The sequence below is a fragment of the Moschus berezovskii genome, chromosome 14, assembly GCF_049115385.1.
Source record: "Moschus berezovskii isolate FMDL1 chromosome 14, NW_MosBer_1.0, whole genome shotgun sequence".
NCBI classification, from domain to species: Eukaryota; Metazoa; Chordata; class Mammalia; order Artiodactyla; family Moschidae; genus Moschus; species Moschus berezovskii.
In genome coordinates this window covers 45,691,805-45,704,613 of record NC_142473.1, presented here as the reverse complement: position 1 = coordinate 45,704,613, position 12,809 = coordinate 45,691,805, and the positions used below count along the sequence as shown (strand labels likewise).

Below are 12,809 nucleotides of genomic sequence, written 5' to 3'. Positions count from 1 at the left end.
CCTCAGAGAAATCAGGCAGGCCCTCCCCAGACCAAGGGCCTCATATGTCCCCTCTCCAGGCCAATTAAATTACTAGAGCTAAGGCATGACACCCCTAGATTTCTTAAAAGCTCTCCAAGCAATTCTAATGTGCAGAGTTATGAGAACAATCTGCCTTTCGAAAACAGAGACACAACATAACACAGCACAGTACAATAGAATACAATAGAAATGAATAGCATAGGCCAAATTATAATAGAGCACATCAGAGCACTTTGAACATTATAGGAATTAACTATTGTTTCTTAAAAGTTTTGTTTCCATTGTGTGTGCGTGTGTATGGGTATGAGTAGGCCTGTCTTTCTGGGTCATGACTGCAGACTATGGTTAATTGGTGGAAAACATTGCTCCAGCTCCTCCTTGGCTCCTGATTCTCCTTCACAGTCAACATCCCTGATGGAAGCATCTACTTCCCAGCTGCTCTTCATCTTCATCGGGCTTCTGCAGCCCCACCCCCAACCTTCCCCACTAAGATTTCCATGATCTGCATCCCTCAGATCTAAAGGCTTCTTCCTAGACTCCGTGTCCTTCCACTTGCCTGTGAAAGTGAAAGTCACTCAGTTGTGTCCAACTCTTTGCAACCCCATGGACTATACAGTTAATGGAATTCTCCAGGTCAGAATATTGGAGTTGGTAAGCCTTTCTCTTCTCCAGGGGATCTTCCCAACCCAGGGATCAAACCCAGGTCTCCCGTATTGCAGGCGGATTCTTTACAAGCTGAGCCATAAGGGGAGCCCTTTGAATGCCTTGGGCTTAGTCAAAGAGGTGGCTTGTTCCTGAAATTCTCTTTGTCCTCAGAGTCTGGCTTGCCCTCCAGATGCACTTGGCCATTCCCTCTCTGTCTCTTATCTAACCCTCTTCCTCCTGACTCTTAAACACCTTATCCTCAGCATCCTCTCAAACTTCTATTTCTTTTCTTCTTCTCTCCTCTTCAGTCTTCCATCCTTTCCTCCCAACCAAAGGCTTTAATTAATGTGTGTACAAGACTCCCCATTCGTGTCCCCATACTTTCTTATCGAGCTCCAGTGTCCGGTTGGCCAGCTGTGACGTGGTCTCCTGGGAACGGAGGTAGGGGCTGGGGAGGGGTAATGATGATGGTTGCTCAACTCACAATGAGATCCTTGACTATGTCAGGCAGGTGAGGTAAGCAAGGGAGGATAACCATCCCCATTTACAGAGGAAGAAACTGAGACTCTGAGAGGTTGAGGAAAGTTTCTGTGGTCATCACCCATAATGGAGAGGGTCCTAGAACCCATGACTTTGGACTTCAGAGTTCTTTCCCTTCACACCATGCACTGGAACTCAACATATGCATCCTATTCATTAAACCAGAGATTCTCAACCAGAGCTGTGTAACAGAATCGTCAAGGATGCTCTTAAAAGCAGAGATGGTCAGATTCCACCTCAAACTTACTGGGTGAGAATTTTCTGGGAAGGCTTTTGCTTGATTTGTATTTTGAAGTAATTACAGACTCACAGGAAAGTACACAGAAGCACACAAGGAGGTCCCATGCACCTTTCACCCAGCCTCCCCCAGCGTTACCATCTTATACAACCATAGTATGATATCAAAACGAGGACACGGACATTACCAAAACCACAAAGCTTCTCCAGGCCTTTCAATAATATGTGCACTCATCTGGGTGTGTGTGTGTGTAGTTCTGTGCAGTTTTGTCAAGTGTAGCCTTGTGTAATCATCACCAAGTCAAGGTACTTAACTATGCTGTCAACTCAATACTTTCTAGAGCTGTGGGTTTAAAAGCTCCCCCCATCTCTGATGAAGAACCCACCCACTCTTCCTCCTGCCCCCTATCCTGGGAATGACCACCGCCTCTAAGTCATCCTGGTTTGAGACTCGATCATCATTCACCAGCCCTCCTTTGACCTTCTCTCAGTCAAGAGATCCAACAGATGCTTCCTTTATAAAACCTCTCAGGCTCATATCTCACCCTCAGTCCCCACACCCAACACAACTCCAGGCCCCTTAATTTCTTGCTATATGGCTGCAATTATGATGCATCCGGTTCCCTTCTTCAAGATGTCTCTTTCCCCCAACCAATGATATAAAACACATCCAAAGCTCTTCATTGCCCAGTCCTGACTGTATCACTCCTTTTGCCAAAATATGGTTATCACCATTTAGAAAATTAAGTCCAAATCATTTAAATTCAAATATGAAACCCTCTATATGTGGCTCACTCTCCTTATCTAAATTTCTCAATCTCAGTTTTCCCCCTCTTTCCCACATGAATTAATGACAAAACAGCATCCTTCAGGCCACAGAAAGTTTTTCCCATGGGGATGAAATGAAAGACCCCAAGATTTCCTTCTTCTTGATGTTTTGTTCTCTCTCTTGTGATGAGAGGATGTTGGGTGGGATGGAGCCTGGGGATGCCTCTTGTTTGGGGGATACCATCACCCTTGGAAGGATGGCTCTTCCATCCCTTGCTTCCTGACAATGTAAGAGGCCAGGAGGACAGCTGGCCTTGCTGGAGCAAGATAGGGTTTGTGGGCAGGCGAGTCACAAAATTGTAGTGTTAGCCACTGGGGAATGGGAGCTTTCTCAGCATCCACTCCTTGGACCCAGGCAGGTAGTTGTATAGGTAGGTCTCCCTACTTGAGGTCTCCCTCACAATAGGCCATCATCACCTTTAAAACTCCTCTGCCTATTTGCTGCCATCCTAGGTGCCTTTTCCATCCTTCACATCCATGGAACAATGAGAGTCACATGATTCATAAGCACTGCCCTTCAGAAAGCTCTAAAATTCCCTTCTTACTACACTACACTACACTTCTTACTGCACGATAATAAAATGAAACAGAAAATTTGCTTATAGAGATTACAAATATTTCAATTATCTGATACGTTTCAGCTTTAATTGATAACAAAATACAAATTGCTCATCTGAACTTCTCATTACAGCCATGGATTCACTGGGAAATTTACTACCTGACATCAGAGAAAATGCTAAAGATAACATAAGCCCAATGACTGTGTTCCTGTGACCAGGTTGTGTTATCTGCAGCACATTCATATTAAAGTTCCTATCGGGAGAATTGACTCTCAAATGGTCTCAGTGCACGGTCTCTAAGTTTGGAAAATATTATGGAGATGGTATACATGGGAAGAATCAGAAGTCATGGAATATGTACAAGGGAAAGAGGTACCTGGTATAGCTGGAGAAAGGGAGAAGTGCCGTGAGGGCTTCAACAGGGATTGCAGGTCGCCTGGGGCTTTGCTCAGGCCAGATGGAATGTGGAGCAGGGGAAGCAGGAAAGAAGCTAGACTTTCAACAGCTCTGCTGCTGTCACTGCAGTATATATATCTTCTACCATCCTCACTGTCAACACCCCTATGACCACCACCAGCACCATCAACACTTCCACCATCGCCATCACCACTGCTAGGACAACGCCAATGAAAAATCTTCTAGGCAAAGGCCAAGGCACACAGCAAAATGGAATGATGCTTCAGAGAAGAGAGTCACTGTGCATGTGGAGAGGGTGGAGGTCATGGCTATTTATCTCATCATATTGCGCTAGGATGTTGAGGGAAAGAGTTGACAGCCAGCGAGGAAAAGCTTGGGGACCAGGCCCCTCCGGAACAGGAAGAGAGCGCAACTATGGACTGAACATTCCAGAGTGGTAACCTTCATGAACCTCTCCTCTCGGAGGCAACATGCCAGAGAAGGAAGAGCCACGGAGAGCCTGTAGAAAGTGAGAACCCCACACGGAGGCTGAGATGCCCACACAGGGCAGGGAGCCGGGCACTCACCGTTACTGCTGTTGTCATCCACCAGGATGATCTCCTTGAGCAGGTGCGGAGGTGTACGCTCCATGGCCGAGTGGATGGACCGCAGCAGCACGGAGAGCGCTTCATTGACAAAGATGAACACGATGCTCACCTCTGGGAGGCTGTCGGGGAATGAGAGGTTGCGGCACCTGGAAAGAAGAGCAGCCAGGCTCTTAGATGTGTCACTGACTCGGCGGGGGTCACCCCAGGTGCTGGCCCACCCATGTCTTGGCTCCAGCTTTGCTGGAAAGCTCAGGAGACCATATTCTCCCCCAGGGATCTTCTCTTTGATATACTTAAGCTAATCACAAAGTGTACCGCAGACAGGCCCTCAACTACTGAAACCCCTTTGCCCCACTACAGAGTCTGAATTTGTCCACAGCTCTCCCAGGTGAACAGCTGTATCACTAGACCGTAGTACAGGGCCTGGAACCCAGCAGGCTGTCACCAAATGTTTACTGGAAGAATGACACTGTGTGTCTAAATCCAATAGGATGGGAAATGCAACCAAAAGAAAATCTTAGTTTTTCCAAAATGACAGCCAATGCTTAAATGAGGCCAGACCTTAAATGACCTGCTTCAGGAGAAAAACATGTCTCCTTCCAAAGACTCCTCCTGCCAGAATCCACTCTGCCTCACTCCAGAAGGAACACTGCCTAGAGCCTCTCTTATGGCTCTTTCATCTTATAGATCCAAACAGGTGGAAACCAGAGGCAGAGTCTCAACATGACAAAGGGATGGAAGGACAGTTCAGACCTCATTTCACAGATGAAGATGCTAAGGCTCAGAGGGACTAGGTCCCCACCATGTGTCAGCTGCCAAGATGAAACCTCAACTCTGGTCTTCTTCCTTCTACACCAAGGCTCTCCCTTCAAGGAAAAGTGGTCAGGTGAGAGACTGTCCCTAACTGTCCCATTTTCTCCCTAGCTCCATTGAAATCCATTTGGAGGTCCACTTGGAGGTCTCTTATCCAAAGGACGTGAGGCAAAATCACAAATATTTCAATTATCTGATACGTTTCAGCTTTAATTGATAACAAAATACAAATTGCTGTGATTTCTCCAAAATTGCTCAGCATGCTGCTCTCCATGGGAAGAGGAATGTGATACCCTAAAATTAGACCCCATCACGAGGCCAGGCAATAAGGAATGTCATGGCTCCCAAGGGCATGTCAATTCCTTCTCCTGTAAGCATTGACTTTGTAGATGGGAAACCACTGCTGGTGCCCTTCTCTGGCTGACACTAAATACTGTTCCAGTGGGCACTGAGCTCCCATCTTCAGGACAGCTGAATGAAAGGAGAAAGCAGCAGTTGTAGCCCTGACCTCGGTCCTCAGCTCAGAGTGGAGGCTGCCTGCTCCCACTGCTGGCCACTAAAGGCTCCAGGGGTTCAGGGCTGGTGACGGTGTTGCACTGCTCCAAAGTGGGAGGTACAGTCAGGTGAGCATAATAATGCAATACTGAGCATAATAGCACAGGGCTTCTGCTCGTTGTAATTAAAGTGCTGCAGGATAGGGATGGGCCTCATCTTCCTTAATGAGGAAGGCTGCAGGATAACCAGCGCTGAGCAATTTTGGAGAAATCACAGTGGGGCCCCAGCCTGCTTAAGAGCAGGAGATTAATAAACTAAAATCACTATCTCTATGGTTACCAGAAATTTACAGAAACTTCTTTCATTCTATTTCCAGCTCTCTTTTTCTCTCATGAAAAAAATGAATGGGGGAAGGGAAAGAACCGAGGTTTTATCCAAATCTGCTTCATACTTAGGATGTGAGTAAAGCCATCAGGGTAACAGATTGGTGGAGAATTCATTCATTCTTGCATTTGTTGGGCTCTATTGAGTTTTTTCCATGAGGCGGGTATTGCATTAAGGGTTAAAGCAAGGACAAAGTCCCTGTCCTCATGGAACTTGTGCTCTGAAGTGAGAAACAGGCAAACATGGCAGCAAAGAAATGACACAATTTCACACAAGCGCTGAAATACAAAGTAACGTAGTGTCAGAGGATAATGTGGTGCCCTGACAGCTCTTCCAGAAGCAATGGTCAGGGAAGGGCTCTATGAGGGGGAGAGGCAGGGTCAGAAACTCACCTGGCACAACACAGGTGCAAAGGCCGTGGGGTCGACTAGAGAGGAGGTGGTGGAGGGAGCCAGCTCAGGCAACTGCAGTGAAGGGAGGCGGAGATGAGGAGGAGGAGGGAGAAAGGCTGAATGAAGGGGAAAGGCTGGCATGTCCCCTTAAGCTCATCAGACCCTTTCAAAAAACGTGTTGCTGTTGTGAATAGTACTTTTATAACAGCAATTAAAAGGTGGTGGTGAACAGTCAAATAATTCTCTGGCTAGTGCTTACTTATGGTTATCAAGCCCAGCAGTTGGCCTTTCCTTAGGAATGGAAAATGATAGAAGTATTAACACACAACCTACTTGCTAATTGCAGTTAAAAAAAACACTATATGGTCAGACTGCTAGCACATGACCTTTATTTTTCTTTTTCGAAACTGTAATGAACAGCTCCTAATAAGGTCACTGTATCAGTACAAGCTAACTGTCTGCCCCACTAACTCCACCAGCCATGAGACTGACCCTAGTCCGTTCCTACACCTCCAGGGGTTTCCTCTGAGTTCTCAGAGCCTCCGTATCTAAAGCCTCAGGTGTTTCCCAAGTGTTTTTCAGGGTTAAGGGTTAACTGCCTTCCACTCCTCTCTTTTCTTTTTTAAAGCTCCACATAACCACTCCAAGCTGAATTTCTCCCAGGAATGGCCATGGCCGTCCTGATGGGTTGAGCTGCCGTGTCTGGTATCCATCTCTTGGTGACCTTTCTCCAAGCAGAACAGGAATGTTATATTTGTTTTTCAAGCTTAACTCTACTGATCACTATTTTTATATGCAAGACTCTTTCAAACTCGGCTGTTATATGACAACCCTTTTGATCATAACAGAACACCTAGGAGAGTACATCACATTTGTGTGCATTCATTTCTGTCTCCTCCCACTATAATGACCTTCCCTGCGAGCAGGGACTTTATTTTGCTACTGTGCTAGCTCCCAATCTTAAACCAGAGTCTGGCATACAGTAGGTTTTCAGAATTAAACCAACACATTTATTTATTTTATCCATGGATACCTCGGAGATATGGCAGGTTTGAGTCCAGACCACTGCAATAAGGCAAATACTCAATGTTGTGAGTTATATGAATATTCTGGTTTCTCAGTGCATTTAAAGTTATGTTTCTATTACACGATAGTATAGTGTGTATGATAGCATTGTCTGAAAAATAACAATGTACATGCCTTAATTTAAAAATGCTTTATGGCTACAAAATGCTAACCATCACATGATAACACAACACTTCAACTTGTAGAGAATTTAGTATCTGTGAAGCACAACGTGAAATGCAATAAGCCAAGGCATGTCTGCATAAGGCCTGAATTTCACAGCCATGCCACTGACCTCACCGCTCTCCTTTTTGTATAAACCTCCTCCCTAGAAGGAGAGTCAGGTCTTCTCTCACCAGCACGTCCTTCCTTCTCCTGCTCTCCTTCACTGGGAGTTTGGCCCCATTCGTTCACTTTCCATCTCCAGCAGCTCTCAGTTCCTCTGCACTATAATTAAGCGATCCCTCCGGCCAAATGTACCGAGCTCCTTACATCCTCCCTCCCTCCCTCCTCTCCGGAGAGTCACTCAAGGCCCTCCCAGGACCAGCCTCAGTGCTTTTTCTCCAGACTGCACAGCATCTAACCTAAACCTGGGTCTTCATGAGCAGAGAGGTGAAGGGTGGGCAGGATAAGAAAGATGAGGTGGGCTAGTTTATAGGGAGAGAGCATTGCGGGGGAGAAGGGATGGATAAGCCACCCAGGCACTGACCCAGCTGTGCCCCAAATTGCTGTGTGATCCTGGGCAAGCCACTCCCCTGCTCTCCGTGCCTTTTCACATGGAGGCAGGGACAGAGGGATGCAGGAGAAATGATCACTTAGGTGTCTTCTCCATATAGTTCAGGATCTTCTCTCCCAAATGTGATGAACGGAAAACATCTCACTAAAGAAATGGTTTGCAAACTTCCTCTTCCTCCTAGCCAGCACCTGGCCATCACCAAATGCCACAAGACACATATATCCAATCACCACTGCAGTAGTGACTAGGCAGTGTGACCGACTCATCCAAGTCTGCCCAGGACTCTCCCAGTCTCAACACTGAGAATCCCAAGCACACCAGGATGGTTGACCATCCTATGACTAGACCACAGCTTCTTGATGGCAAGGATCTTGTTCACGACTGCGCATGCTCTGCCTGGCACTGTTCTGGCCATCAGCAAGCATTCATTCAGCCAGTATCTGCTGAATAAACTGAGGCTAGTGTTTCAAAGCACTCAACACACATATAATGGATACACATAGTCCCAGTTTCTATCTTCATCTCAACACTGAAGCAGAATTTACAAGGCTGAGGGAAGAGGCAAAAAGAGGGAGGAAGACCAGCATGTCAGACGAGATGTCCTCATACCTGTCGGTCCCACCCAGCATCATTACTGCTGGACACTGAACTGAGGACAGGAGCCTGCCTGCAGCAGGGCATCCTGAGTCCTGCCAAAGGAACACACGTCCAGAAGCTGCTATGGAAGAGGGTTGTTCCAGACCAAGCCCAGTGCTTCTGCTCCAAAATCTGTCCACTTTACCCAACAACCAGCCCCAGCCTCTACCTGAGGGCTATGCCTCTTGTATTCACACGCCAATGATCTCCCCCAGCCCCTGTGTCTGCTGGAGTCTGGCCAGGACAACCTCTGCTCCCAGAGCCTGCCATCCCCACCTGCTCTGGTGTCTGCTTCTGTCTACCCCCGTCTCTGCTCACCTCTCCAGAGAAGGGCCAGGGTACGTGAGCGTCAGAGGAGCCACCAGGGTGTAACCAACCCTTCCCTATTTATATGCCTTGAGAAAGCCTGACTGCCCAGACTGGTCCCTTACTCATTTTGAGAAGAAGCACATTCTCCTGCAAAATTAAGCCATAAAAGTTCCCTTTGTACTTTTATTCTTGTTCAAAGTTAAGCCATTTTCCACTGAAGATAAAAACAAGGCATTTCTGAGTGGGGAAAGCTGTGGCTGTCTAATAAGCCGGGATTGATGGTCCTGATAAAGATGACTGCATCGATCCCTGCACACAGAGGTGGTGTGGGGACGGGAGCCTCCCAGCAGAGCTCCCTGGGATGGTTTTGAGCTGTTCATGAGGCAAGTTTATGTCGAGAGCTTTAGTGATGCCATTACCTGCGAGAGGCAGAGGCGGTGCCAGACTAAGAGAGGCCAAGTCAGGCACCTGGGAACTGGATACCAGCCAGGGCAGCAGCCAGACACCTCCACAGTGGAGGGATGGATTCTTCCTGTGACTCTGGCAAATCTATGAGCTCCCAGTGCATCAAAGCATGACTCGTGGAGGCCGACTGACCCCTTCCAGTGTGAAGATCAAAGCAGAATGTGAGCTGGGGGCTGCTGGCCAATGGGTATGGGGAACTGGGTCTAACTATGCCTGGGTTCTGGGAGTGCAGGAGGGACCCATCTGGACCAAGCAGAGAGAAGATAACACTCCCCTGAATACCCACTCCCCTGAGTGTTCCCAGCCCCTCTTTCTTCCTAGGTTTCTCCTAGATAGGGTCGAGGGTCTCCCCTGTACCTGCGGTCAGCACACAATGGTTCAGCTGCACTGTTGACCACCTAAGGATGGTACCCTGGGATCAGCAGTGTCTTCTTGTCCCTTCATGGCCATCTGTGTCCTCACCCTGGCTTCCACCCTCCCACCTGCACCCACAGGACTTGCTTGATCCTCCTCTGACTTCACCTGGTTACACTTCTGGCTTCTTCCAGAACTTTTCAGATAAGATAGGTTCCCAGCCTACCAGCATCCAGTCAGCTGGACTTAATGAGACCCAAGGATGAGAACAGTGTGGGGGTTCTCACTGGGCATGTGTGCAGTCAAGACTTCCACTCCTGGTGGCTGGCATCTCTATCTCTGTAACGTCTGGAGCTCAGAGACTGCACCGTGCTTGCCACCCCTACTGCCCAGGGACTCCACACAGAATATCTGGAAGTAACAACATTAATAATTTCCACTTACTGAGTGCCTATGACTCGCCATAAATCATACTAAGAGATGTATGTATATTTTTACTTTTTTCCCCCTCTGATTTTTATTCTTTCCTAAAGTCCTATGCCAAAGCTTTTGACTGTGTGGATCACAATAAACTGTGGAAAATTCTGAAAGAGATGGGAATACCAGACCACCTGACCTGCCTCTTGAGAAACCTGTATGCAGGTCAGGAAGCAACAGTTAGAACTGGACATGGAACAACAGGTTGGTTCCAAATAGGAAAAGGAGTACGTCAAGGCCGTATATTGTCACCCTGATTATTTAACTCATATGCAGAGTACATCATGAGGAATGCTGGGCTGGAAGAAGCACAAGCTGGAATCAAGATTGCTGGGAGAAATATCAACAACCTCAGATATGCAGATGACACCACCCTTATGGCAGAAAGTGAAGAGGAACACAAAAGCCTCTTGATGAAAGTGAAAGAGGAGAGTGAAAAGTTTGGCTTGAAGCTCAACATTCAGAAAACAAAGTCATGGCATCTGGTCCCATCACTTCATGGGAAATAGATGGGGAAACAGTGGAAGCAGTGTCAGACTTTATTTTTTTGGGCTCCAAAATCACTGCAGATGCTGATTGCAGCCAGGAAATTAAAAGACGCTTACTCCTTGGAAGGAAAGTCATGACCAACCTAGATAGCATATTAAAAAGCAGAGACATTACTTTGCCAACCAAGGTCCGTCTAGTCAAGGCTATGGTTTTTCCCGTGGTCATGTATGGATGTGAGAGTTGGACTGTGAAGAAAGCTGATCGCCGAAGAATTGATGCTTTTGAACTGTGGTGTTGGAGAAGACTCTTGAGAGTCCCTTGGACTGCAAGGAGATCCAACCAGTCCATTCTAAAGGAGATCAATCCTGGGTGTTCATTGGAGGGACTGATGCTAAAGCTGAAGCTCCAATACTTTGGCCACCTCATGCGACGAGTTGACTCACTGGAAAAGACTCTGATGCTGGGAGGGATTGGGGGCGGGAGGAGACGGGGACAACAGAGAATGAGATGGCTGGATGGCATCACCAGATCGATGGACATGAGTTTGAGTGAACTCTGGGAGTTGGTGATGGACAGGGAGGCCTGGCGTGCTGTGATTCATGGGGTCGCAAAGAGTCGGACACAACTGAGTGACTGAACTGAACTGAAAGTCCTATAGGTAAACATTTTATCCCCATTTTATAGATGAGGGCAATTGGACTGAGACAGAAATTTATTTTCCAGGGCTTCCACCTGGGCTCATTTTCCTCCAAAGTCAGTGCTCAAAGGTCCTGTTAAACTAGGGTCTGCACCTTCCTTCTACAACCATCTAGAGATTTGTCTGGCCAGACACTGGTGTTGTGACAACCCAGAGACCTGCTGGAGGGAGGGACAAAATGGAAGTCACTCCAGGTCAACTCTGATGAAAGACAGGGTGGACACAGTGCATCTAGGAGGATGATGTGGACTATTACAATAAAGATCTACTGGCCACGTGAAGCCTAAACTGCCCTCCTGTTTCATTGTGCCCATTGAGATAGCAATCCCCGAACACACGCTTTGTTTGAAGCCGTGTTCTCTGCCCTCCTCCAGAGTGTGGGTGTGTGGTTTCCGACGGTGTGATTACGCAACTGTGTGTAGACACTGGCCTACGAAGAATCCCAGCCACCTGCTGTCAGTTGAGTAAGCTCAGCTCCTTCCTCCCTGACAGCACACATATAACCCAGCAAAGAAAGGCACAGTGAACTTCCTGGACTGGGATGCGATCCCTTTCAGACTCTTACGGGCTCCTTTGATTTTCTTCCATGCCACGTATATGCTATTGCCACTTAGCTTTTATGTGATTATTTAACAGATGTCAGTATCTCCACTAGACTATAAGCTGCATGAGATCAAGACCACATCTGCTTTGCTCACCAGCCCCCCACTCCCACCCCCAGGCCTCATGCAGCATTCAGCACAGGGTACAAACTCAGGAAGCACCCAGTATCTGGCTGAATGAACAACTGAACAAATGCTCAAGCAGTGACCACTAGAATGAATGCAGGCCCGGAAAAACCCTGCGGGTGGGATTTCCACCGCAGCCTAACAGAATGGAATCATGGAGTTGAACATTTACTCTCTGCCTGACCACAACAATAAGTCCAGATTATCCAATAAGACAGAGGGGTCGTGGAGGCAATGGGGATATTTAGTGTAGCCAGGGGCTTCAGGGTCCCGGTAGGATGCATGTCTGGCTCAGATGTGGAAGAGATAGTGGACAGGAGTTTTAATCATCTACAAGGCAAAAGAAATGGGTCAGTCTCATCTCAGAAGAGCGTCTGACACCAGAACGACAACAGGTAAAATTCTAAGTAAAGGTGATCATCAGAGTGTCCAGCTTTCACTCAGAATCAGAAGTTCTACTAACATCCTTTCAGGGGACTCTACTGATTTGGAGAAAGGATCAGCTATATCAAACATAGACTATAAGTAGAAGAAGGAGGGAAATGAATCAGTTAAAATGTAAATAGCCAACAGGAAGCAGGGCAATCATTTGTTTCTAAAACTTATTAGAAATCCAGGGAAAATGGGATTGCTGGGACTACACAGACAGCACCCAGGAAACAAAAGTCAGCTGGCTCTAGTGGAGAAGTCACACAAGGGACTGAGCATCTCCATGTGGCGGGTTTGTGGGTGAGCAGGCCAGGCCTGTGGCGAGGAGAGCCAAGGAACGTGGGGGAGCTGGGGAAGGCAGGCACTGCAGGGGGGAGGAAGGAGGATGGGGCACCTTTGCTTTCCAGCAGAGCCCAGCTCCAGCCTCTGATGCTCAGAACTCTGGGGCTGGGGCGAAACCACTCTGATCTATCTTGCAATGCCTGCCCGGCCCGCCTCTCGCCTA

At 47.5% G+C, this 12,809-nt stretch overlaps 1 protein-coding gene across 3 annotated transcripts in view; it reads right to left on the bottom strand.

Annotated features, from left to right (window-relative positions):
* The window catches only part of GALNT18 (polypeptide N-acetylgalactosaminyltransferase 18), a 361,090-nt gene that overhangs the window by 165,259 nt on the left and 183,022 nt on the right, over positions 1-12,809 (bottom strand). For all 3 annotated transcript variants that reach the window (XM_055423366.2, XM_055423367.2, XM_055423365.2), the window contains exon 3: positions 3,815-3,981. In XM_055423366.2, coding sequence (XP_055279341.1) covers positions 3,815-3,981 — 167 coding nt within the window. The remainder of the gene's footprint in view (positions 1-3,814; positions 3,982-12,809) is intronic.